General features: G+C 43.6%; 1 protein-coding gene across 7 annotated transcripts in view; it reads right to left on the reverse strand.

Moving 5' to 3' along the window:
• Positions 1 to 27,956, reverse strand: part of top3b (DNA topoisomerase III beta) — a 72,212-nt gene that overhangs the window by 12,415 nt on the left and 31,841 nt on the right. For all 7 annotated transcript variants that reach the window (XM_041203276.1, XM_041203278.1, XM_041203277.1 and 4 more), the window contains 5 exons: positions 27,733 to 27,887; positions 27,002 to 27,107; positions 12,017 to 12,163; positions 10,130 to 10,303; positions 2,055 to 2,183 (listed from right to left, as the gene is read on the reverse strand). In XM_041203276.1, coding sequence (XP_041059210.1) covers positions 2,055 to 2,183; positions 10,130 to 10,303; positions 12,017 to 12,163; positions 27,002 to 27,107; positions 27,733 to 27,887 — 711 coding nt within the window. The remainder of the gene's footprint in view (positions 1 to 2,054; positions 2,184 to 10,129; positions 10,304 to 12,016; positions 12,164 to 27,001; positions 27,108 to 27,732; positions 27,888 to 27,956) is intronic.

Below are 27,956 nucleotides of genomic sequence, written 5' to 3' on the forward strand. Positions count from 1 at the left end.
GAGCGTGCATTCTGCAAGATGGAAAACTAACTGCATTTGGCTCAAAGTCTATCGCAAGTGCAATCTAATTATTCGAAGACGTAGCGCAAGATATTCACTTTGGTATTCAGTATCACAGTATTCCATCACAATATTCCATACGTACCTATTTGGAAACGATTCATTATGGAAAAAGATCACAAACAATTGGAAATGATTTGGCGCAAGACACTGACAACTGCATCACCCAGACTTCAGCAGTTTCTAATAAAAATACTGGGATACGACTTTGAAGTCTGTTACACTCTGGGCAGCAAAATGGTTACTTCAGACACACTGAACCCAAAAACATATGCAGATGCTTTGCTGGACCTAGAAGTAGACAGTGTAGGCCTTAAAGTAGAAAATGTACTCAATGTTGATCTGATGACTTTTGGTCAACACAAGCATAACCAACTTCAGGAGGAAACAGCAAATGATCCACAACTGAAGGCATTATGGAAAGTTATGATAGAAGGTTGGTCTGATTCAAAACAAGAAGTGTGCCAGACAACCCCAGATGTTTTTGGTCGTACTAGGCATTTCAAGAGGTGTGATTTTCAAAGGAAAGCAGGTGCTTGTAGCTGAAGCTCTTCACCAGGACATATTGTCACAGTTACACCAGGGATATATGATCAAAGAGTGAACAAGGTGCCTGGTAAGGGAAACTGTGTATTGGCCAGGGATCAATATGGAGAAGGAAGAGAGAATATAAAAAATATGTCAATGTCACCAACCACACCAACATAAGAACCTCAACATCCTCACAAGATTCCATCACACCCATGGTCCAAAATTCTAAGTTTCCAGTCATCAGACAATTGAAGGATACCTCGAGCACATCCATGGCAGACACAATGAGCACAATATTCAGTTTGTTCAGTATTCCTAAAGAGATTATATTGGAGAGGGTGCAACGATAAACTGGCAGACCTTTTAGTGACATGTGTGCTAAATGGGGCATAAACTATGTGACAGCCTTGCCGCACTGTCCCAGATCTAACGGTCTTGCTGAGTGAATGGTCCACATTGTTCAGGCATTAATCATGGAGTATAGAGAAACAAAACAAGATCTACGTATTGCCAGGTTACATTTGAGAGGAACACCTTTAGACATGGGCTTACCATCATCAGCGGAAATCATGTTTGGAAGGCAGGCTGGGACAACCTTGCCACGCCATCACATGTCCAAAGTCTCAGGGATGCAGGAGAAACTTCGTGAAAAACAAGGGAGAATGAAGACAGCACGTGATCGACATGCAGATGCGGAACTGCCTAATCTGCATGTAGGACAAAAGGTTCGGCTCATACATCCTACCCAGGGAACTTGATTACCCGCAGAAGTATCAAAAGTGTGCAGGGAGCCTAGATTTTATGAGGCTATAACACCAAACGGGGTGATATAAAGGAGAAACAGAAGCAAGCTAAGGGAACTGTACAACTGTATAACACCCAGCATTCCAATTGTGCCTACAACACATCCCAAGATGAACTTGGAAAATGAAATTGTGGAAGACCACCATGAAAACATCAGCGCTCCAATAATACACAGGATGCCAAGCACCTACAAGTCAAGAACACCAAAGTGATAAGTCTGGGCCTCAGAAAAGTCATACTGTAACGAGATTTGGGAGGACTACTAAGCCACTTATATGTTACATGGATTCTTAGATCTCAGTTGATCATTTAAGAGTTTATCTTTTGCGTAAATAGTTTTTGTAACCACCCTACTGTATATGTATTTTTACTCAATTTTTGTAATATTGTTTTGGACAAAAAAAGGATGTTGTGATTTCATTTTAAGAGAATATGCAAATGATTAAGGAACCAGGGTGTAGAGCAACTTGTGACCAGTAACCAGTTAGTAGCGTTGGAGTTGCAGCTATAAAGGAACCTGAAGCACAATAATTATATCTCATCATATTTACAAACTATCTAAAGATACGCCACAAGGCAGGTCAACACTCCTGAATGCTAAATAAGCTCCCAGTATCAGAGCTGGAGGCAATGCTATATTTCCCTCAATTTCACTTTACCGATTTTGTAATATCCATGAACAAGGACAATTCCAAGGTTGGTGGGTTTCAATCTGCGGCCACTCTCCACAGTGACATAGTTGCGTTGACAGATGTTGTTGATGTGGACAGGGATACTGGCATCCGTCCCTGAGAGGGAAGAAAAGATGAACATCATTTCAGCTAAACATTTCCAAGACTCAGATAAAGCCTTGAGTACCGTCTTCTCAGAGCCGAAAACCATTTCACCACTGGGATAAACTTGCAGTCAAAGGTTTTGGCCTTGGTGGGAGAAGTCGTCAGAGGTATCATTTCATCCAATCACTGCCTACCTCAGCAAACAACATAACTAATTGGAGTAATTGCTTTCACTGTATTGATGCTACCTGCAACACTAACATGTCACTGGAGTATGTTTATAGGTGTGAATCATAGCACAGCAGATAATTGGAGTGAATCATATACAACAAATATTATGCTAATTGCAGTGAGTATTCAGCAAGAATCAAGTTATTTATTTTTCAGTTCCCAAAGGAACTTCAATATCTTGAGTATAGTAACGTCAGAAAATTAGTATGCTTATTTCTTTATGAACACGAAAATCATCTAAGATCTCTTTCCTGCCTCATCCTTCTTGACTTCTTTGACACAGTTCACCACACTATCCACCTCTAATGCTTCTCCACTGTCATCCAACTGGGTGGGACTGCTCTCAAGTGGTTGCATTTTTATCTATCTAATCATAGCCAGAGTATCACTTGCAATGGCTTCTCTTCCTGCTCTTGCACCATTACCCCTGATGTCCCACAAGAATCCATCCTTAGCCCCCTCTATTTCTCACTTACATGCTGTCCCTCAGCAACATCATCCAAAAGCACAGCATTAGTTTTCACATGTAAGCTGATGACGCCCAGTACTACATCACCATCACCTCTCTTGACTCCTCCACTGTTGTTAAATTATCAAACTGCTTATTAGACATCCAGTGCTACATGAGCAGAAATTCCTTCAATAAATATTGGGAAGACTGAAACCATTGTTTTTGGTCCTTGTTCCAAACTCCATTCCCTAACTACCGACTCTATTCCTCTCCCTGGCAACAGTCTGAGACTAAACCTATTTGTTCGCAATCTTGGTGTCATATTTAACCCCAAGATGAGATTCCAACCACATATTTATGCCATCACTAAGACCACCTGTTTCCACCTCCTTAACATCGCCCAACTTTGCTGGTCTCAGCTCAGCTGCTGCTGAAAGCCTCATTCATCCCTTCGTGACCTCTAGACTTGACTATTCCAACATATGCTTGGCTTGTCTCCCACATTCTATGCTCCTTAAACTTGTCATCCAAAACTCTGCTACCCATGTTTTAACTTGCACCAAGTCCTGCTCACCTATTAACCCTGTGCTCACTGAACTGCTTTGGCTCTAGGTCAAGCAATGTCTTGATTTTAAAATTCTCATCCTTTTTTCCCCCCAATCACTCTCCCTACCTATTTTCTGTATTCTCCTCCAGTCCCACAACCCTCAGAGATATCTGTGTTCAGCTAATTTGGGCCTCTTGAGCATCCTAGATTCTAAATTACTCCACCATTAATGGCCGCACCTTCAGTTGCCTAAGACCTAAAGCTTGGGAATTCTCTTCCTACGCTTCTCCATCTCTCTACCTTGCTCTCCTCCTTTAAGAGGCCCCTTAAAACTTATCCCTTTGATCAAGCCTTTGGTCATCTGATTGAATATCTGCTTATCTGGCTCATTGCCATATTTTGTCTTATAATGCTCCTGCGAAGTGTCTTGGGATGTTTTATTATACTAAATGTATGATAGAAATACAGGTTGTTGTTTTATGCAAGTTTAGCAAGAAAATATGGCACAAAACATTTCAAGAGTGTAATGTCTAATTGAAAACAGTGAGCAGTCTTTTGAAAAAATAGAGTGAATAAAGATTTAACTACTGCACTACAGAAAGGTATAGAACACTCCAAACAATGCGAGATTACCAATGGTAATTTTCACTCAAAGTAAGTCAACCTCTGGACACAGGTAGGTTTGGGTTACACAAGCAATAAATTAGGGAAAATTATTTTGTGACCCCTTGCTTCTGTCAATCTGTCAGTCAGCTAAACAGAAAAAACTGCAAACCGAAATGAAAACTGAAAATCCTGGAGTTTTTAAAAATGTATTCTTTCATGGGATGTGGGCATCCTGGCTATGCCAGCATTTGTTGCCCATCCCTAAATGCCCTTGAGAAGGTGGTGGTGAGCAACCGTGAACCACTGCAGTCTTTATGGTGCAAGTATATCCACAGTGCAGTTAGGAGCAGAGTTCCAGGATTTTGATCCAGTGACAGTGAAGGAACAGCAATATAGTTCCAAGTCAAGATGGTATGTGGCTTGGAGGGGAACTTGCAGGTGGTGGCTTTCCCCTGCATCTGTTCCCTTTTGTTCTTCCAGCTGGGTGAAGTTGCAGGTTTGGAAGGTGCTGTCGAAGGAGGCTTGAAGAGTTGACAAATGGAGAGAGGGGAGAAAAAAAGGAAAGCTGCAAATGAATACACCTGAGGATGGATTTCACGGCCCCCTGTAAGGTGTATTTACAGCAGGAGGGGACACATAAATTATGATGGGTGGCTAGCCCACCACCTTCCTGTCCAACCCTGACCCAGTCTCCATGATACAGTAGGCAGACAAGCACCAAAATTGGCAGAACCCCAGCCATTTTTGAATAAGTAATTAACGGACAATTGAGCTTGTTACCAAGCCACTGCCGATGCCATATAACAGTTGACATAGGCTGGCAGGCAGGCAGGAGTGGGTAGGCAGTTTTTTTAAGCAAGCTGATGGAAGGCAGGAAGAGGGGATACGTCTTTCAGGGACTGCCCTGTGCCCTTTGGGGGCACACCCTCCCCACTCAAAATGCTGCCCCACCTTTGTTCCTCCCTGCCTGACCTCAAAACCCACCCCCCACAGGCTTCCCGCCCTCCCCATCCGATACTTCTGACTTACTTCACTCCAGGATCCATGGGCAGAATTTTGCCCTTGGCGTGCGGGATCGGTGGGGGCAGTTGGGAAGTCACCCGCCGCCTGCAATTGGCAGTGTTCCGCAATTTTACGCTGGCGGGCCAATTAAAGCCAATTAATGATATCAGCTGAGTCCAATGGCGACCTGGCGGCCAATTCAAAAGCGGCCTCAGCAGCCCCTGGAAGGCTGCCATGGAAGGATGCTGAAGTCTGCCCAATGGAATCTGTTGCAGGTGGACACGGCAGGCGGGAGGGCAGGTCGGCGGAGTAGTTGGCCCCGTGTTTCTAGGATGAATGCCTCGCAGCCCTTCTGGAGGTGGTGGTGGCAGCCAGGAGAGAAACCCTTGACCCCAGAGACACGAGGAGGAGGACCCCCACCTCACCAAAACAGCCTGGGAAGAGGTGGCAGCCAGGGTCAACAGCCACAACGTGGTGAGGCGCACAAGGGTGCAACATCGGAAGTGCTTCAACAATCTCCTGGGGTTGGGAAGGGTGAGTTGGCATGGGTCACTTTGCAGACCAGTTAAGAGCTGCCCATCCCCCTGTGGATCTCAGAGGTGTTAGAGTGTGAGTGGTAAATGTCAATGAGGCAGGATCTAGCCAAGTGGGTGATCCATGGCTGCTTGGACTGAGTGCCTTGCGGCTTCAGGGTTACGAATCAGCTCAGTCCTGCGAGGTGTTCCTCAGGTGGGTTGGCCAAGCTGCAATGGCGCTGCAGGTAGAGAGTGGACTAATCAATGCTCCTCTGTCCTTTCAGGAGAAACATAACAATGCTGAGAGGTCGTGGACTGGCGGGGGAACCCCACACCTCCTCATCCTCATATGGTACGAGCAGGGAGCCCTGGGGCTGGAGGCGCCATACACCTCGGTCAAGTGGACGCGGTGAAGCTGGGATGCCAGAGGGAAGTAAGAGTGCAGTGCACTGAGGTGAGAATGCCGGTTATTGCAACCATTCCAGTGCAGTCTCTAAATTGATGTGAGCCTTAATCCTTGAATCCCCATTGATAATTGAAAGATGAGGGCACCGTGATGCATATCTCTGTCTCACCAGGGATGCCACGCTTGCACAGTGACAGTGTCATGACTTAAACTAATGACATGTCCTTCTTCTCCCTTTTAGACTCACCAACAGGTGGTTGTCATGAGGCGCCTGAAGGCCCATCCATGACCCCTGAGGGCCACCATGCTCACCATGCACCTGCATCACACCCTCCCTGTCAAGCAGATATCAGCACCTTGGTGGGAATAACATAACCGTGTAGTCTATCGGTGCACACTGGTGAGGGCACCTCATGCTCACTTGAGGTGGAGGTAGAGAGTGCCCAGGGTGCCGGCAGTCGGAGGGCTGCTGGGTACCAGGACAATGCTCAGTCGAAGACCTCTGGTGTCGTCCATGAGGCAGCAGATGCTGGATGTCCAGCAGGATGTGCAGGAGGATCTGGTGGAGATATATGAGGGAATGAGTGCCATGGGGTCTGTTGTGGAGGAGTCCCTGTGGAGCATAAGCACTGCGATGACCCTCATGGCTGAGCACACTGCCTCCTCCATGGAATGAGTGGCAACTCTCATGGAGAGGCTCCTCCAGGGAATCAATTAGGGTTCGGATATGCAAGCCCTCACACCAACAATAACCTCAGCTGGTCCATGTCAGTGTGAGAGATGGATTGGGCACCCAGTATCCCAGCTAAGTGCCCATCCATCAATGGTGAGCAGGGATGTCCAATGTGACCTCACATTGGCACACAAGCTGCTTGTCGTCTCTTGTGAGCTCCGCTCAGGGTGCTCCGGATGACTGCAGCAGCTCCTCCACCCCTCTTCCAGTGACCGTGGCATTTGATGATGCTGCGGCAACTGGGGTGATGCAAGCCATGGTACTGGCCGCTTCCACCCAGGCGGGGCCAACGAAGGCTCCATGGGCCAGAGGACACCCGCCAAGGTCATCAGGGCCAACAAGACAGCAGAGTGAGCCGGTTGTCTCCAATGGCGGTGCCAGTGAGGGGGGGAGCACCTAGGCGTAGTGCCCGCAAATGAAAACTTAAAGCACCTTAAGCACAACACGGCCTTATCATGGGTGATATTTTGTTTTCCCATTTTTCTTTATATTTTTTCATGGTGTGATTGAAAACATCGGTTAATGTTAATTTCAGCAATGTTTAATATTCACAAGTAAATGAGATGTTATTTTGTGCAATTAGCCTCTGTATGCTTCATTTGTTGTGTAGGTGCAGGGTAGGCCATGGTGTTATGGTGGACGTGTGTCTCCTGAAGCTTTATTGCAAAGGCACATAGTATATGTTGTTGACCAAGGAAATGCTCCTGTTAGGAACTGAGCATGGAGCCTGCAGTCCTGGCGTGTGGTGGTGGTTCCTATTTGGTAGCCTAGCTGAAGGAGTGTTGGATCAAAGCGTCCCAAGTATTCCTGCTCCCTGGAGGTTATCCAGGTCTGCGTCTATGCTCTAAGCGTTCTCCTCACTGTGCTCATCATCTGCTGTCTGTGCAGCTGCATCAAGATCTTCTTCCTTCACTGCGTCCCCCCTCGTCAGTGCCAAATTGTGGAGAGTGCAGCATGCAACCACTATCAATGACACACGCTCTGGGGTGTATTGGAGTGTGCACCCTGAATGGTCCAGGCATCAGAAGCGCATCTTGCGAAGACCTATGGTTCTCTCTACCACTGCCCTTGTGGAAGCGTAGCTCCTGTTGTACCGCTGCTCAGCCTCTGTTCTTGGGTGGCAGAGAGGTGTCATGAGCCACCTTTAGAGGGGATAGTCCTTGTCACCCAGCAGCCATCCATCCAGTCGGGCTGAAGCACTGAAAAGCCTCGGCACCTAGGAGTGCCTCAGGATGTAAGCGTCATGGGAGCTGTCAGGGTACTTTGCACACACTTACAGAATCTGCATCTTGTGATCACACACTTTCTGCATGTTCATGGAGTGGAATCCCTTCCTGTTGACGAAGGCACCCAGCTCGCCTGCTGGCATCTTGATGGTCACATGTGTGCAGTCACTTGCACCCTGGACATGGGGGGAACCCAGCTATCACTGCAAACCCTCTGGCTTGCTCTGCATGGCTGGTCTTGTCCATACCGTAATGAATGAAAGTCAATGCATAACTGAACAGAGTTTCTGTCACCAGTTTGATGCAACTGTGGACAGCTGATTGGGAGATTCCACACAGAACCCCCACTGATCCCTGAAAAGAGCTGGAGGCATTGACGTTGAGGGCTGCTATGACCGTCAGCGTCACTGGCATGGGGTGTCCACCACACAATCGGGACTGATCTCAGGGCCAACGCTCTGACAGATGGAGGTCACTTTTGAGAGACGGAGCCTCCTTCGGCATTGCACCTCGGACGTATAGAGGTAGCTGCGTCACCGCCTGTAAACCCTGGCAGCAGGATAGTGGCTTCTACTGCTGCCCCTTCTGCTTTGGACTTCCTGTTGGCCCTGTGCTTCTCCTCCCACAGGTCGGTCCTCTGGAAACTGCATTGGGACACCTGGCCTCCTCCCCCTTCTGGCCCTCACTTCCTCCTCCAGCAAAGATCACAATTCCCGTTATCAGGGTAAGGGAAGGCAGTCTGATACCTGGAAGGGCCCATTCAGTGTGAATCCTCCTGGAAAATAACACTGAGTCCTGAACTGAAGCCTTGAAATTCTCTGAATGCAGTTCTGAAGAGAGATGAAGCTGTCTTGTTCACAGAAGCAACCAGCAGCAAGTGATATCCCAAACACCTCATAATCGCATTGACAAAGTCACTGACCCCTCTTATCCCGCCCATGGATGAGGTTTTGCTAATTGTGGCCTGCCCGTTTTGCCCGTGCAATGGCCTAAAAATCACATGGGCTGCGTGAAGTCAGAGACAATTGGTGTCTCAAGGGCCTTAACTGGCCTCTTAAGGGCGCACCTCCATCTCGCCTAGCAAAATATCACGAGAATGCTCGTTGATGTCGGCACGCTCAGCTGATGTCAACGCGCTTTATTTAACGCTCAAGCAGGTCAGGCGCGCGCCTGCCTGCCAAGCTAAAAATTCTGCCCCATGTCTTCTTCTTTCCGGGGCCCCCATGCAGTCCCAACAGTGCCCACTACTGAGTTCTGGTGCTGCTGGACTGCTAGAGCAATGAGATTGGCTGGCAGCTTTTAAGGGCGGGACTTCTTCCCACTAAGGAGCAGAAGTCCCACTCTCATCTCTTTCATGCCACCAGCAGCGTTTTATTGCTGCGGGCAACATTGTTGAGTGTGGGTCAGACCAGCACCGATTTTCCTTCCGGGTAGGGCTGAGGAATATGTTCCCCACCCATCCCAAATAAAATTTTGCTCCTGATATCAAAGCAAAAATGAAAGGGAAATGCAGTGGGACCAGTTTTGGAAATAAAATAGATCAATAACATGAGCTGAGAGCCTGACAATGCTTTTCTGCTCAAACTAGTGTTGGAATTGAAGAGGTAAGTCAGCACAGGTTGTGCTGTGACAGGTTGTGTCTAATGCATTAACTGAAGGGGAATACGCATGCAATTATACAAAACTCATGAACTAAGAGGGAGAGCATAAGTTCAGAGATCAAAATTAGTCCATGAACGCAATGGGGAGATTGGTGATCGGAGGCTGAAATTAGTACCGTGCAAGCACAGGATTAGACTTTAAAATAAGTACATAAACTGAAAGGAGAGCGCCCAGGATCAAAGGTTTACTTTAATGTTGGAACTGAGCCAGTGACAGTACAGTATTAGAGGCTGAAGTTGTCACTATGGCTATGGGTGTTTGGATTTTTCTTGGCTTTATTACCATATGAGACACTGCAATAACCTTACCACAATCTCTGTGATGCTGGATCAAAGGCACATGATAAAATTTAAAAAGTATAGCAACTATCTTTATGCTTGCTGCATTGTAAATGAATTACCATTTTCAGGCCCATCCACTTATCACTATACTTCACCTGATAGAATGTCCATGTTTACACAATGGTGTTAAATGTTACATTGAACAATGACACGTGCCCTAAAAATTGTAGAGGCATTACTTAAAATCTAAAGTTGGGCCAGAATGGCCAACAGTTGGATATATACAAAACTGACTTACCAATGCCATGTTTTTCCATCAAGGTGATAAGTTCTGCCTCCGTCAGGTAGTCAGGTGGATTTGTCTGTTTCTCTAACAACTTAACCTCATCAACAGTGAACACATCGCCTCGCTCACAGTTTGGAAGGGTCTCCTCCTCTGCCAGGCTCTGCCATGGCATCACTGCAGTGTAACCTGGAGTGGGACAACAAAATCACTTATGCACAACATGGAAAACACCCAGAAATACTGAACAAGCAGGTCGCTCTAATCTTTGCTTTGCACACACCTTAATCAACAGTTCTGCACAATTACAAGACACAATCAGGCATGTTGAACAATTGACTCCTCCACAAACAAATGCTTTGAGAAATGGAAATAGTCAGTCAAAGTAAAGCTGTAATAAATGGCTTCTGAGTTGCACTGCATTTTATTCCCAGTTAAACTTTCCTTCGGTCAAAAAATAATAGGTTTTAACAAAGTTAATTTGATTAAGCTTTAAAAATGCCCTAAAAGCTTAGCAATTAGTAACTCCTAAAGCTTTTATCAGTTTTACACTTCAAAAGAACTCAGTGCTAGCCAGTGGCACTGCATATGCAAATACTTTGATTCCTACTGCAGTATTAGAGCCCTACAGAAATAGAGATATGAACAGTACAATATAAATCAAAATTAGAAATATATAAAATCTTACATCAATAAATATTTTGGTCAACTTATAAATTTGTACATCCACATATACAATAGAAATTGTCTATGTCAGCTGGAATTACATGCCCTACCCTGTAAAATTAAGGCACCACCGCATTTGACAGAAGGGTGTAGTACACTAAGTCGTCGATTAATATTGCCCTGTTTAATGTTGTTTCACTTTAATGTCAGTAATTTACTGGAGCTTGTAATCTTGCTGAGCATTGCAAGACTCTTTTAATGTAATTTTCCACGTGACCCAATTGGCACCATTTTGGAGCGGCCGCTCCTCAACCTCCAAGTTGTGGTCGCCCCCATTCCCTGAACCTCCTGCTCTCTGACTCACCCTCTTGCTGCTTCCCTCTCCTGGGCCTGCATTCCTGCTCAAGATCTAGATCCAATTCAAAGCTGATACAATCCATGTTTTTTTTAAGCATGGCTGTCAAAGCTGCTCTTGCCTCGCTGCTCTTCTCCAGAACCCTTGCTCACAACGAAGGTTCAGGAGAGGGAAGTAGCAAGTGGGAGCATTTAAAAAAAGTGGATTATTGCAGCCCCAGCTTGGCACTTCTGCACCAAGGGGACTCACACTTCCACAACATCAGTGCTCTGGCTTCAAACTGGATCTGGATCTTGAATGGGAAAGCAAGTCTATGAGGGGGAAGTAGGGAGAAGTTGAGTCAGGAAGCAGGAGGTTAGGGAGGTAGGGAGGCCACAGCTTGGAGGTCAGGGAATGGGGAGAGGCCACAACATTGGGGAGTTGGAGAGAGGAAAAGGCTACAACTCTGAGGGTTGGGGAGGGGTAGGATCTGTAGCAATCAGGGGAATCTGGGAGTGGAAGGTTCAGAAAGCAGGATCGGCATTAATCAGGAGGTACTGTAAGTAGAAAGTTTTTTTTGAAAAGAAAATAAGTTAAAAAATATAAAAGTTATTTTATTTCCCAATGTAGGAATTTAGCAATGTAAAATATTGCAACTTAGAAGGTATAATGTTTTAATATTTGTGTTTTGCTGATAAGGAATATCCTACAGGAACCCAAGTGCATTTTAAACATTGATTCCTATGGGAACCAATGTTTCACTTAAAGTTGTGATTTTCAGGAACGTAACCACAACTTTAAATGAAGACTTAGAGTGATGAATATATGAAGCACTTTCCAATATACTCCCTCCTTCCCCAGTGGAGTTTCTGTGTAAACATTAACTGGTGTTCCACTCTTACCAGGTGAAATCAGAGTCTTCCCTGTACACGTAAAATGTTCCATATTGACGCCGAACGCAATGGTGGTTTGGAGGTACTTGCAGTCATGGCTGATTGTAGCGATGAAGTGTCTGGTGATGTACTCGTATAGCCTCCAGCCGTCACTACCTGGAACAGTAGACAATGATGAAACATCAGCTTAGAGGAAAACAGGCATCCAGTGCACAGGAATAGTGAACAAAGCCCATTCTGCCCAATAAATCAGCCAAATCACTTCTGAACCTCTGCTCCATGCACAATTGCTGGAGAAAGTTATTCTGTACCTAAACCTCTCCTACAAATTATTAACAAACTATTTCTTCAAAAGTTCTCTACTTCTAATAGGTTCTCAACAAAATGATTTAGAAAAGGAAAAAATTGAGATGGTATTGAATCATATTTATGTCAGTGAATAATAAGCTACAACTGATTGAATAATAGAAATTTCATTTCTACTTCATGAAGTCTTATTATTTTCAGTGATATTTTGGAGATTGCATTCTACAATTCCATGTAGAATTAGGCTTGGTAAGTTTCTGTTGCTTTGGAAGTCAATTTGGTTCTTACAAAAAGACTGTGTGGCATTTTATTTCTTTTATTAACCATATAGCAACTGTTGAATGATGACATAGCTGAAACTGCTGTGAAATGAAACAAAAGGACAGAGGTACATGATCAATCAGCATCTGTCAGCAAATATATTACGTTTTAAAATCATTGCTTAGGAATAAAACAATGTTAGATAGACATGATACTTGGAGGGCTTTACTACACTAAAGTGAATGGGGTAGGAAGGTGATCCAATCGTGGAAGCAGCCTTCATCAAAAAGCCTACAGAGTTAATTTCAGGTGGGGATCCAACCACAAGGTTCACACCTGTACACTCTCCCACACAAATCACTGGGACATATGGTGGCATACAGGTAAGGTAGCATAATGGCTATATTACTGGACTAGTAATCTAGAGGCCTGGACTAATGACCTGGAGAGCACCACAGCAGCTGGTGAAATTAAATTCATTAATAAAAATTTGCAATAAAAAGTTAGCATCAGTAATGTTAACAATGAATTACTGGGTTTTCTTAAAAAGCCCAAATGATTCATTAATATCCTTTAGGGAAGGAAACCTGTCTTCATTTCCCATCTGGGCCGTACGTAACTCTTGACCCACTGCATTGTGGCTGAACCTAACTGCCCTCTCAAATGGCCAAGCAAACTGTTGTATCAAACCAATACGAAAAGCTTTAATAAGAGCGAAACAAGATGGACGACCCAACATCGACCTAGTCATCAGGTTAAGACATGACAAAGGCACAGCTTGTCCAGTCATCTCTGTGAAATCCTCCTTGCTAACATCCAGAAACTTGTGCCAAAATTGGCAGAGCTGTTCCACAGGCTAGTCAAACAACAACAACTTGACATAGTCAATACTCTCAGAATCATACTCGCATTGGCTACTTCGGCAGCACCTTCCAAATGCAGGGCCTCTATCACCTAGCAAAACAAGGGCAGCAGGCACATGGGAACACCATCATCTGCAAATTCCACTCCAAGTCACACACCATCCTGATTTGGAGCTAAATTGCGGCCCCTTCACTGTCGCTGGATCAAAATCCTGGAACTCCCTTGTAACAGCACCATGGGTATACCTATACCAAAAGTACTGCAGCGGTTCAAAGCTGTGGCTTGCCTCTACCTACTCAGGGGTAATTAGGGATGCACAATAAATGCTAATCTTGCCAGTGCCACTCACATCCCAGGCTCCTCCATCACCAGCCCTTGGTATGTCCTGTCCCATCGGCAGAGTAGGTGCACCAGAGCTGGTGGCACATTCGTACACAGTCAGGAGGGATTAGCCTTGTGAGGCCTCAACATTGACTCTGGTCCCCATGAAGTCTCGTGGCATCAGGTCACATGGGAAAAGAAACCTCCTTCCAGTTACCATCTACTGCTCTCCCTCAGCTGATGAATTAGCTGACTCCTCCATGTTGAACACAATTTGAAAGAAGCATTGAGGGTAGCAAAGGGCACAGAATGTACTCTGAATGGGAGACTTCAATGTTCATCACAAGGACTGGCTTGGTAGCACCACTACTGACTGGTGATCCCATGAGGGCATAATCGTTCATCTGGGCTTTCGGCAGGTGGTGACAGAACCAACACAAGGGAAAAATCTACTTGATCTTATCCTTGCCAATTTACATGCAGCAGAGGCATTTTTCCATGACAATATTGTTAGGCTAACCACAGCATAATCTTGTGGGGACAAAGTCCTCTCTTCTCACTAAGGATACCCTCCATTGGGTTATGTCACACTTCCACCATGCTAACAGGATAGATTCAGAACAGATCTAGCAGCTCAAAATTCGGTATCTGTGAGGCACTTTGCGCCATCAGCAGCAACAGAATTGTATTCTACCACAATCAGTGGTTGACGACACCTCCTACCAGTTTGCTGATGATTAAGAGTAAGTTGATGGGGCAGTAATTGGTTGGATTGGATTTGTCCTGCTTTTTTAATGACAGGACACATCTGGGCAGTTTCCACAATATCAGGCAAGCTGCCAGGCAGCACTTACTCATAAATAACCTGCTCATCAATGCTTAGTTTGAGTTCAGCCAGGGCCACTAAGCTTTGATTCCAACATGGACAGTAGAGCTGAATTCCAGAGGTAAGGTGCGATTGTTCTTGACATCAAAGCAGCATTTGACCTGGTGTAGCATCAAGCAGCCTGAGTAAAATTGAAGTCAATGGGGATTGGGGAAAAACTCTCCACTGGTTGGAGTCATATTTAGCAGAAAAGGAAGATGCATGTGTTTTTTAAAGGCGACTTATCTCAGTCCCAGGACATCATTTCAGGAGCTCCTCAGGTAGTGTCCTAGGCCCAACCATGTTCAGATGCTTTGTAAATGGCCTTCCCTCCATCCTAAGGTCAGAAATAGGAATATTCACTGATGACTGCACAGTGTTCAGTTCCATTCACAATTCCTTAGATAGTGAAGCAGTCCGAGCCAACATGCAGCAAGGCCTGGTCAACATCCAGGCTTCGGCTGATAAGTGGCAAGTAACATTCACACCACACAAATGCCAGGCATTGACCATCTCCAACAAGGGAAAGTTTAACCACCTCTCCTTGACATTACTGTCTTGTAATCCCCATTATCAACACTCTGGGTGTGGTCACCTTTGACTAGAAACTTAACTGGACCAGCCACATAAAGACTGTGGCTGTACGAGGTCAGAGGCTGGGTATTCCACAGCGAGTAACTCATCTCCTGACTCCCCCAAGCCCTTCCACCACCTACAAGATAAAAGTTAGGAATGTGATGGAATACAATCCACTCGCCTGAGTGCAGCTCCAACAACATTTAACTCAATACCATCCAAGTCAAAGCTTGATCAGCACCCTACTTAAATATTCATTCCTTCTATCACTGGGCATAACGTGGCTGCATTATGTCCTGCAGAAATTCACCAAGGCTTCTTTGACAGCACCTCCTCTGCAGAAAGTAACTCACCTCCTGACTTCTCAAAGCCTGTCCACCATCTAAAAGGCAGAAGTCAGGAGTGTGAAGGAATACTCTCCACTTGCCTGGATGAGTGCAGCTCCAACAACACTCAAGAAGCTTGACACCATCCACCACTTAAAGTTGTGCCAATCAAGCATCCTGTTTGATTGGCATCACCTTAAACATTCACTCCCTCCACCACTAACACACAGTGATAGCAGTGTATACTATCTACAAGATGCACTACAGCAACTCACCAAGGCTCCTTCAACCTTCCAAACCCACAACTTCCGCCACCTAGGAGGACAAAGGCAGTGGGTGCATGGGAACACCATCACCTGAAAGTTCCCTCCATGCCACACATCATCCTGACGTGGAACTTTATCACTGTTCCTTCACTGTCACTGTGAACTCCCTTCCCAACAGCACTATGGTACACCTACACCATATGGATTGCAGCAGTTCAGGAAGATGATTCACCACCACCATCTCAAGGGCAATTAGTGACGGGCAATATATGCTGACCCAGGCAGTGACGCCCACATCCCACAAATGAATAAAAAGACTCCCAAGCTGGCAACCTCTACCAACTAGAAGGGCAAGAGCAGCAAACTCATGCGAACACCACCACCTTCAACTTCCCCTTCAAGTCGCTCACCATCCAGAGTTGGAAATGTATCACCGTTCCTCCATCATCACTGGCTCAAAACCCTTGAACTTCCTCCCTAATAGCAATGTGTATATAACTTCACCAGACTGACAGCAGTGGTTGAAGGTGATGGCTCACCACCACCTTCTCAAGAGCATCAAGGGGTGGGAAATAAATGCTGGCCTTGCCAGTGACATTCACATCCCACAAATGAACAAGAAAAAAAAAATCAGGAATGGGAATTTTCATTGTTTATTGCACTCCGATCACCATTTCAGTTTAATCAATGACCTTAGCATAAACCAGGAACTGAACTTGGGTTTTCCTGTATAGTTCACTTGCACACTTCCAGATCAAAATTATCAGTTCAGTTGTAGGTAGGCTCCAACCTGAAGGTGGGGTTTGTCCTTGTTATTTTTTTGCCAATTTTCACCTTTCCTTCTCGTCCGAGTCATCAGATTACAAGATAATTACAAATTAAGATGCTCATTCAGCCAAACTAATTCATCTGTCCAGAGATCCTGAACTTGCCACAGCATCCATGGTTTTTGCCTTTACTGCTTTATCTGTTTTTTTCTGATTTCTTTCTTGAAAAAGGCTACAATTAAGAAAAAATTATACAACATAACAATGGATCATACCAATGGATATCACACTGTTATGAAACTATAATAATTTTTATAATATTATTGCGGGTTATTGTAAAGTAGGTTTATAAGGGTGAGTATGGATGATTCTGTCTGTATGTGATTTAATTGAGTTGGAGTCAGCTAGAGTGCAAGCTTGAAATTATCAAAAGGAGTTAGGTGCCGAAGGGTACTTGAAATGCTAGCGAGTAAACATGGATGAGGTCTTAGCACATAAGGTGTGAAGGAAATTTGCATTTGTAGGTGAGTGAGGGAGTTCTTTGGATTTCAAAGAGATGGTAGGGTGTTTACAACTGGTAAGATAAGCAAGGCCAAGCAGTGTTTACTTTTCCCAAAATGAAAGAGGTCACGTTGGCAACTTGGGAGATTTTTATATTATGGGAAAAGTAAATTTGCAAAGACATATGGAACAATGGAATTTACAGATTAAACAGAGAGAAACATATATAAAGGGGAATGAAAGACCATGTTGCGGGGGGCCATGTAAGACCGAACAGGAGTGTGTGAAACAGCCTTGGAGAATCCTCTAGCCGTGTTAGCAAAAATCTGCTGTGTACAGTAACTAAAGTTGAAGAAAAGCCTTTGGAATTCCACGGATGAATGGCTGCTGTGGTAACTTGCTGGCTTTTTTTTTTAATTTAAAATCTATTTTGGACAGTTGCCTTAAAGGAGTGTAGTGGGAGTTAGATTAACTAAGAATTTTAGGATTTGTTATGATATTATAGTGTTAAGCAACTGTAATCTTATGTATGTGCTTGAAATCTTTTCTTTTGGTGATAAATATTTTAATTTAATATTTAAAATCTCTAATGGTCTTAGTGGAGTCATTACTTCTGAATTCAATGCACACATCTTTTCGTAATAAATACAAATTGCAAAAACTATTGTGATAGCGTGGCCAAGTTTCCCTTGTGGATTTGGTCCACCAGGCACACATTACCTGCCACATCATAACAAAATTGGGGGCTCTTTGCAGGATTTTTGAATCTTAAGGCTACGAGTATGAGAATAACATTGAACTCAGGAGTTGGTGTTGAGGGATTTTAAAGTGGTGAGGCTGTAAAAATGGATTTATCCATGGCTAAAACCTTTCTGGGAGTAGAAGACATAACTCTGGTTGGTTTACAAAAAGTATCTAAGGGTAAGTTAGCAGAATTGGCAGATAAGTTTCAGTTGAGATTAACCATAGGGACAAAGAAAGCAGACATAATTGAAGTGATAGCATAGCATTTGAAGCTGGAAGGGATACCTGAAACTAGTGTGTCACAGCTGAATGTAGTGAGATTTCAGTTACAAATGAAGAAGCTTGAACATGAACAAGCAATGGAAATGAAAAAAACTGGAATTAGAGGCAAAGGAAAAGGAACAAGAAAGGGCATTTCAAAGGGATCAAGCAGAAAGGCAGGACAGAGAATCAGGAAAGGGAATTGGCACTGAAGAAATTAGCAATGGAAGAAATTGGGAGAGAGAATATCAGCTTAAAAAGCTGGAAGTTAAAAAGGAGATCTCAGGCGCTGAGGGAGGTCCTGAGTATGAAATGATCACTTCCAATCTGGGGAGATGTTTAAGTTTGTACAAGCTCTTCCAAACTTTGAAGAGAGAGAGGTAAAGGCATTTGTGAAGATAGCTAAGCAAATGAAATGGCCACAAGAAATCTGGACATTGCTTTTACAGTCTAGGCTGGTAGGTAGAGCTCATGAGGTTAGGTATTTATTCTGTATTTTGGCTTCTGCTATTGCACAATGGTGGTTCTGACTGACACATGGAAAGCAAAATGTTTAAAACAGCTAAAATTGTCTACTTGCAGCCCATTGCTGACATTAAATTACATCCCTTCAACACATTTTCCTTGATCTACATATCCAATCTACTCTTGACTAACAACATAAACATTTGTCTCAGCCAGTAACCCTGGTAGTAAGTTCCACAACCCTGAAGACATTTTCACTGCCCTGTTTGAAATTTCATACATTTCATTGTGCATTCATGCTCCAAGCTCTTGAACCATTCTATTTTTATTACCCTGTACTTTGCATTGTTCTAACGTTCTAGGCCCAACCATCTTCAGCTGTTTCATCAATGACCTTCCTTCCATCATAGGGTCAGAAATGGGGATGTTTGCTGATGATTGCATAATGTTCAGCACCATTCATGGCTCCTCAGATACTGAGGCAGCTCATGTTCAAAAGCAGCAAGGCCCGGACAATATCAAGGCTTGGGCTGGCCACACAACTGTAAGGCAATGTCGATCTCCAACAAGAGAGAATCTAACCATCGCCCATTCATTCAGTGGCATTACAATTGCTGAATCCCCCACTATCAATACACCAATCATTATCATTGACCAGAAATTGAAATGGACTAGCCATAAAAATACTGTGGCTACAATAGCAGGTCAGAGGCTAGGAATCCTGCAGTGAGTAACTCACCTCCTGACTCCCCAAATCCTGTCCACCAACTACAAGGCACAGGACATGAGTGCGATGGAATGCTCTCCACTTGCCTGGATGAGGGCAGCTACAAAAACATTCAAGAAGCTTGACATCATGCAGGACAAAGCAGCCCACTTGATTGGTGCCCCATCAACAAACATTCACTCCCTCCAACACCAACGCACAGTGGCAACAGTGTGTACCATCAACAAGATGCACTGCAGGAACTCAAAAAGGCTCCTTGGACAGCACCTTCCAAACCCACGGCTGCTAACATTTAGAAGGTTAAGGGCAGCAGACACATGGGAACACCATCACCTGGAAGTTTCTTTCCAAACCACTCACCATCCTGACTTGGAAATATATCACTATTCCCTCACACTTGCTGGGTGAAAATCCTGGAACTCCCTCCCTAACAGCACTGTGAGTGTACCTGGACTGCAGCAATTCAGTAAGGGGCGCACGAGGAGACAGGTGACTATGGTGGGCTGAGATGGAGACTGAGTGAGTAGGTTCACATGGTAAGTTCTGGTTAGACCTTTTCAGGTTTTAACTATAGATTAAGAATCAAGGTCTGACATAGTATTAACCTTCAAAAAGGTTAGCCTGTTAAACAGAGAACTGCTGGAGTGGCAGTAATCTGTCAATCACCTGAAAGCAGTTTGTTCAAGTGATGTTAATTACTGTAGCAGGAAGCTAAACAAGCTGATGACTCATCAGAGAGTCTATAAAAGAGAGAGGCTTTTCAAACCGCATGGTCAGTAAGGGACGGGTGAAGAGACAGGCGACGGTGCCTGAGTCTGAGTGACAGAGTGATAAGCGAGTTAGGTTACATGGGAATTCTGTGCACAGGGGAAAGAGGTGTGGCATACATAAGAAATATTATAAGTTAATTAAGTAATTAAATTAACCTATCTAAATAACATAAGTAACAATGGTAGGACAGGCGTTATGTTGCAGCTTTTCTTCCATTCATTCATGGGATGTGGATGTCATTGGCTAGGCCAGAATTTATTGCCCATCCTGAATTGCCCTTGTTCAGAGGGTATTTACGAGTCAACCACATTGTTGTGGGTCTGGAGTCACATGTAGGCCAGACCAGGTAAGGACAGCAGATTTCCTGCCCTAAAGGACATTAGTGAACCAGATGGGTTTTTACAACAATCGACAATGGTTTCATGGTCATTGTTAGACTTTTAATTCCAGCTTTTTATTAAATTCAAGTTCCACCATCCGCCACGCAGGGTTCAAACCCTGGGTTTCTGGATTACTAGTCCAGCAACAATATCACTACGTCATTGCCTCCCCCTGCTGTGGAATGTGGAACCTTTTGGACGCCAAGGTGAATCCACGACAAACACGTCTACAGAAAGAGTAAGCAGCTAGAAGAATTCCGGATCAGGGTTATTGATCTGGAAGCTGAACTGCAGACACTGCATTCCATAATGGAGGGGGAGAAATACCTGGACACTCTACTCCAGTCATGCTCTTTGGAATAGGGTCATCTGTATTGGTCAGCAGTGATGGTTAGGAGGATGTGACCATCAGTGAGGCGGGTATTGGGGCCAAGCAGACAGTAGTGGAGGAGCCTCAGACTTTGCAATTGTCAAACAGGTTTGAGGTACTCAACCTGTGTGGACAAAAGCAAGGTCCGCAAGGCAGATGAGCAGGCTGGCCATGGCACCATGGTACAGGAAGCTATTCAAGTGGGGGGAGAAAAAAGGAATGTAGTGGTAGTAAGAGATAATATAGAGAGGGAGGGTTGAAGGGAAGGAAAGGCTCTGTTACCTCCCGATGCGAGGGTTCAGGACATCTGCTCAGGGCTGGAGAGGAACTTGCAGTGGGAGTGGGAGGATCCAGTCCATGTAAGTACCAACAACATAGGCAGGACAAGGAAGAAGGTTCAGCATAGCCTGTATGAGAAGCGAGGTACCAAATTAAGAAGCAGGGCCTCAAAGGTAATAATCTCTGAATTATTACCTGAGCCACATGCAAATTGGTACAGGGCAAATAATATTAGACAGATGAATGAGTAGATGAAAGACTGGTGTGGGAGAAGTGGGTTCGGTTTGTGGGGTACTGACACCAGTACTGGGGAAAGTAGGGGCTGTACTGTTGAGTCGGCCTACAGCTGAACTGTGCTGGGATATGTGTTCTTGCAAATCACATAACTAGGGAAGTAGAGGGGGCTTTAAACTAAACAAGGGGCAGTGAGGGATCATGCTTGGGTAGACGTAGCAAATCAAGGGATAGATTCAAAGCAGGAGACTTTAATAGTAATATAGGAAATGAGAGTCATAGAATAGCGGGAAGTGACAGAGATAAAACCTAAGAATACACCAATAGCCAAGACTAGATGTTACAAAGATAGCAAAAAGACAAAGCTAAAGGCTTTGTGTCTGAATGTGCGTAGCATTCATAACAAAGTAAATGAATTGACAGTGCACATTGAAGTAAACAAATGTAATCTGATAGCCATTATGGAGACATGGCTGCAGGGTGACAAGGATTGGGTCCTGAATATTGAAGGGTATATGATATTCAAGAAGAATAGGAAACTAGGTAAAGGTGGAGGGATGCTACTGCCAATCAAGGATGGCATTGGTGCAAAGGTTAGAGATGACCTTGGTTCAGGAGATCAGGATGTAGAGCTTGGGTAAAGAGGAGGAAGAGTAGGGGAAGGAAGTCTCTCGTGGGAGTGGTCTACAGGCCCCTGAACAGTAACCACAATGTAGGACAAAGTATACAAGAAGAAATATTGGGTGCTTGTGATAAAGGGACAGGAATAATCATGGGTGATTTTAATCTACATATAAACTGGAAAAATCAGACTGGCAGTAGTAGTCTGGATGGGGAGTTCATAGGATGCTTTCAAGGGCAACAAGACAGCAGGTTATATTAGACTTGCTATTGTGTAATGTGACAGGATTAATTAATGGTCTCAGAGTGAAGGTAGCAGCGATCACAAGATGACTGAATTTTACATCCAATCTGAAAGGGGGGAAAAGTGGGTCTAAGACTAGTATAAACTTAAATAAGGGCAACCATGTGGGCATGAAAGCTGAGCTAGCTGAAGTAAACTGGGATGCTAGGCTAGGGGATAGATCAATAGAGAAGCAGTGGCAGACATTCAAGGGGATATTTCAGAATACTCAGAATAAGTATATTCCTACTATAAAGAAAAATTCTAAAGGGGAGAATCCACCATCCGTGATTAACTAAAGAAGTTAAAGAAAGCATCAAACTTAAGGAAAAAGCAAATAACTGCACAAAGATGAGTGACAGGTCAGAATATAAAGAACAGCAGAGAATGACAACAAGGTTAATCAGGAGAAAGACATTAAGAGTACGAGAGGAAGCCAGCTAGAAATGTAAAAATGGACAGCAAGAGTTTCTACAAGTATTTAAAAAGGAAACGAGTAAGTAAAGTGAGTGTTGGTCCTCTAGAGAGTGAGAATGGGGAGTTAATAGTAGATAATAAGGAAATGGCAGATGAAATGAACAAATATTTTGCTTCTGTCTTCACTATAGAGGATACTAAAAATGTTCTAGCAACAGCTGCAAATCAAGAGGTGGAAAGGTGTGAGGAGCTTGGTGAAATGATAATCATTAGGGAAGCGGTACTGAGCAAATTGATGGAGCTGCGGGCTGACAAGTCTCGGGGTCCTGATGGACCTCATCTTAGGGTCTTAAAAGAGGTGGCCTATGAGGTAGTAGCTGCACTGGTGTCACTTTTCCAAAATTCCATAGATTCTGGAAAGGTTCCATCAGACTGGAAAGTAGCAAATATAACCCCTCTTTTCAAGAAGGGTGGGAGGCAGGAAAGAGGAAACTATAGACCAGTTAGCTTGACGTTTGTTGTGGGGAAGGTGTTAGAATCGATCATTAAGGAGGTTATAGCTGGGCACTTAGAGAAACAAGATAATCAGGAAGAGTCAGCGTGGTTTTGTGAAAGGGAAATCATGTTTAACCAATTTATTTGATACTAGGATTTCCAGACGGCATTTGACAAGGTGTCACATCAAATGTTATTGCAGAAAATAAAAACTCATGGAGTAGGGGGTAACATGTTAGCTTGGATAGAAGATTGGTTGGCTGACAGAAAACAGAGTATGCATAAATGAGTCTTTTCTCTGATTGGCAGGATGTGATGTGCAAAGTCCCACAGGGGTCTATGCTGGGGCCTTAGCTTTTTGCAATTTATATGAATGACTTAGATGAGGGGAGTGAAGGCATGGTAGCTAAATTTGCAGATGACACAAAGATAGGTAGGAAAATATGTTGTGAAGAGGACATAAGGAAGTTTCAGATGCATGAGGTTGAGTGAATGAGCAAAAATCTGGCAGATGGAGTATAATGTAGGAAAATGTGAAGTTGTGACTTTGGCAGGAAGGATGAAAAAGCAGAGTATTCAACGGAGAACGGCTGCAGAATTCAGAAGTGCAGAGGGATCTAGGTGTTCTAATGTATGAGTCACAAAAAGTTAGTAGGCAGGTACTGCAAGTAATTAAGACTAATGGAATGCTATCCTTTATTATGAGAGGAATTAAACATAAAAGTAAGGATGCTATGTTTCAGTTACATCTCGAACAGTGCATGCAGTTTTGGTCTCTTTATTCAAGAAATGATGTAACTGCATTGGAGGCAGTTTAGAGGAGGTTTAGTAAATTGATACCTAGAATGAGCGGATTGTCTTGTGAGGAAAGGTTAGACAGACTGGGCTTGTTTTCACTGGAGTTTAAAAGAGTGAAGGGTGGCTTGATTGAAGTATATAAGATCTTGAATGCTCTTGACAAGGTGGACGTGGAAAGGATGTTTCCTCTGGTGCATGAGTCAGAATTAGGGGGGAACTGTTTTAAAGTTAGGGGTTGCCTTTTTAGGGCAAAGATGAGGAGAAATACTTTTCTGAGGGTTGTGTGACTTTGGAACACTCTGCCTCCAAGGGGTTGGAGGCTGGGTCATTGAATATTTTTAAGGCAGAGGTAGATTGATTCCTTTGCCTAATAAGAATCTAATTGGGGGTAGATGAGAATGTGGAATTCAAAACACAAACAAATCATCCATGATCTTATTGAATGGCAGAGCAGGCTCAAGGGGCCAAATGGCCTACTTCTGCTTCTATTTCATATGTTCATATGTTGTAAGCAGGCAGCTCACCACCCCCTTCTCAAGGGTAATTAGGGATGAGCAATAAATGCTGGCCTAGCCAGCAACACCCACATCCCATGAATGAATAAAAGAATACGTAAAAAGGCACAACTTTTCAATTCTTTCTTCATATTTATATTTTTTATACAAGGCAGCATCCTAGTGAATTTGCATTGTACCCTTTCTAAAGTCTCAATATCTTTCGAAAGTATGGAGCCCAATTCTATATACTGTATGATAACTGAGGTCTCATAATGGCTCTTCATGCTATTAGCTTTTTTAAAACATGGCCCTATCAATCTAAAGTCTGCCTTTAATCTTCTGTGAACCTGTCTCCCCAAATGTCTCTGCTCTTCCATAGCACTGCACCTTCTTCCACTCTAAGTATAATTACTGCAGTTATTTGTTCTTCACCAAAAATAATCAACTCACACTTACTAACACTGTAGTCAACTTCAACTCTCATCACCCAGCAAGGATAACCCATAGGTAGGGGGGGTGGGAGGGGGGATGTAAGATCAAATCAAGTTTACTTGCCAGATTGAGGCCACAGTTTTCACCCGACCACGGGTTGAAGTTAGCCAAAGCTCCCGCTGCAGATAAGTGAGGGCCTAGTTTAAATTCCATTGGTGCTGCGACATGATTTTTAAGATGATTCAGGGTAAATCTGGCAGGATGCAACTGAGAAGGCAGGAGAGGCCAAAGTAAGAATGATGTTTCATTCATCGACTGGAATCTTTGGGAAGCAGGACAAAATTACTGGACTTCACTTTTCCCCATCATCCAAACACCAGTATATGTTTGTGACTCCATCTCCACCTTAGCACTTGCTCGTGCTCATAACTTTAGGCCTCGGTGGATTTTAATTATTTTTTAACCTTATTTATCCATGGCACCCTAAACTACCAATAGTTTCCTTATTTTTTTGCTGGAATATTTTTTATTTTGTACATTTGCAATCTCTTTAAGCATCCCACTGTGTGCTAATTTCCCCTGCCACTTTGCCTTGGCTAGCCCACTCTTCATCTTTCTAAATTCTGCCCTAATCCAAACTGGCTTCCAGCTTTCATGCTGACTTTCCTACCACTTTTAGTTGAATTTCAAACCCTATATTCTGATTACCATGCCCATGCCTGTCCACATTTAACTCATCTACTGGATTCATTTCATTACTCATAACAAGATCAAGCAATGTCCCCTACCTTACAGTCATTTAGCATACGGCTCGAGGAAGGTGTACTGTACACATTTATAGGATTACAATTGCTTGCGCTCTATCCCAATTAATAATTAATATCTCCCAGACAATAATTTTGCTATACTTATTCTTATCTCTGACTGAAAATTTTCTCTTGCATTTCATTCCAACAATTTGGAGATTTTGATCTTATCAACACAGATTTCACCCCATTTCAACAGGAGGCCTTTGATAACAATCAGGGAGGCAGTGGAATTGTGGTAATGTCACTAGGTTAGTAATACAGAGGCCCAGACTAATGCTTTGGGGACATGGGTTAAAATCCCACAACAGCTGGTGGAATTTAAATTCAATTAATAAATCTGGAATATTAAGTAATCATCAGTGATGGTGACTATGAAACTATCATTGATTATCGTAAAAAAAATCCTTTTGTCCTTTAGGAAAGGAAATCTGCCATCCTTACCTGCTCTGGCCTACATGTGATTCCAGAACCACACGTGGTTGACTCTTAACTGCCCTCTGAAATGGCCTCAAAAGGCACCCAGGCAATTAAAGATGAGCAACGAATGCTGGACTGGCCAACATCCCATGAAAGAATAAATAAACAAATTTTAAAAATCAGGAGCAGGAACTGCAGCTAATTTTTCTTTCAAACTTGACCACTGTTAGCATCTGTTGTTACTCGAGCCAAGAACAGTTAACTCCACATAGGCTGATTTTTAATCGTACAATTTTACATTTCTTGTTGCTGTCTGTGACTGTCCTGATGTAGAACAAAACGATGCTGAAAGAAAGTGCAAGAAAGTGTGGATACAATCAAACAGCGTTTCAATATGTGCAAACTCCTGGGATGTCAACAATGCAGGGCTATTCATTGTGTATGCTGGGGAAGGGCGGAGAAAGAAAGACAGTCATTTTAGAGATTTAATTTGTTACAGACCATAAGAGACCTTCAGCTAGGGGCAGGGATATAACAGTTCTAATAGTACTTCTAACAAGATTCTAAAGAAACTACATGGTATAACTTGATACTTCATTTTCTACAGACCATCAACTCAGTTTGTTAACTTAATCTAGAAGTGTCCATGCTTTTTCTTTTACATCATGAGTCACAACTATAAACCATAGAACCTCACAGGCCACAAATTTATGTTTTGTTGAATTGGTTTGGATCTGGTGTTGCAAACTTAGATTTATCCACCAATAAGGCAACAGCACTAAGAAATCCTTTCCAAACCTTCAGGCCCATGAAATTAAACTAGGAGAATTTTGTGAATAAGATAGATCCCCAAAAAATTCATGAAGAAGCATAAATACTGTTGGGGCTTTGTGGTCCATACAAGGGTGATAGTTTGGACAATTCTGCTATGATAGTTGTACCTAATTCAGCTTCTGTGGCAGATCGCATCGGAGTGATGGGAGGATGGTCGCCAACGTCCTGACCCTTCCGAGGACGATTGATGCCTTCAGCGAGTAATGTCTTTACCTACAAAAAAAAATTTTACCCATCATTACTGCCAGATGAAATATTGCTCCTTCTTCCACAATTAGTTCCCTGTCAACTTCATTTGAAAAAGTAATAAAAATTACGATTGAGTTGCAGAGAACAAATGGTAGAACCAACAATAAATTGTTGTGCGGCTGTCTTGGTGAAATAGCAGAGAAGTGTGCAGAGGGAGAAAGAAATACATTGTTGAAACAGGATGGGAGCAGCGAATAAACAAAGAAGCCTACTTTCACTTTTGGGGGACTGACTAGTGGAGCAAACTAGGCGGGTGTCCATTCCACAGGTGAAGAGGCACCCATCATTGAGACTTCATTTAAATTTGGCTAGTGAGTCACAGACACACTACAATCCCTCCTTTTCCATGATCTACAGACACACAGTACCTCTCTGCGTTTGCAATATCAGCTTATGCTGCTCTCCTATGTCTTCCTGAAAAATTTATGATATTTAATGTCTTTTTTTTTACAATAAAGGCTATATTTTAAAAGCAACAAGTAATAACACCTGAAACAATCTGTGCCATCAATACCCCAGCTGGAAATTCAAGTATCAGAACCTGATGCAACTCCTACATCCTTTAAACAAAGGCCACTCATTTACCAACCATTTCACTCCAGTAGGGGTTGTTCGCTTGCTGTCGGAGGGTTCCTTTGAGATCGAAGTTTTCTGGATATTGGGTGGTCTCTGTTCGAGGATAGCTAATGTACCCCTGGGTGTACAGCTTCTCAGCTATTTGCATAGCATGCTGGGGGCCCATCCCTGTTCAGACAAATGAAAGATAAGAGTTAATCATCTACATATATCCTTGAGACAGAGGCAGATGCAATT

Source organism: Carcharodon carcharias, chromosome 13 (genome assembly GCF_017639515.1).
Source record: "Carcharodon carcharias isolate sCarCar2 chromosome 13, sCarCar2.pri, whole genome shotgun sequence".
NCBI lineage: Eukaryota > Metazoa > Chordata > Chondrichthyes > Lamniformes > Lamnidae > Carcharodon > Carcharodon carcharias.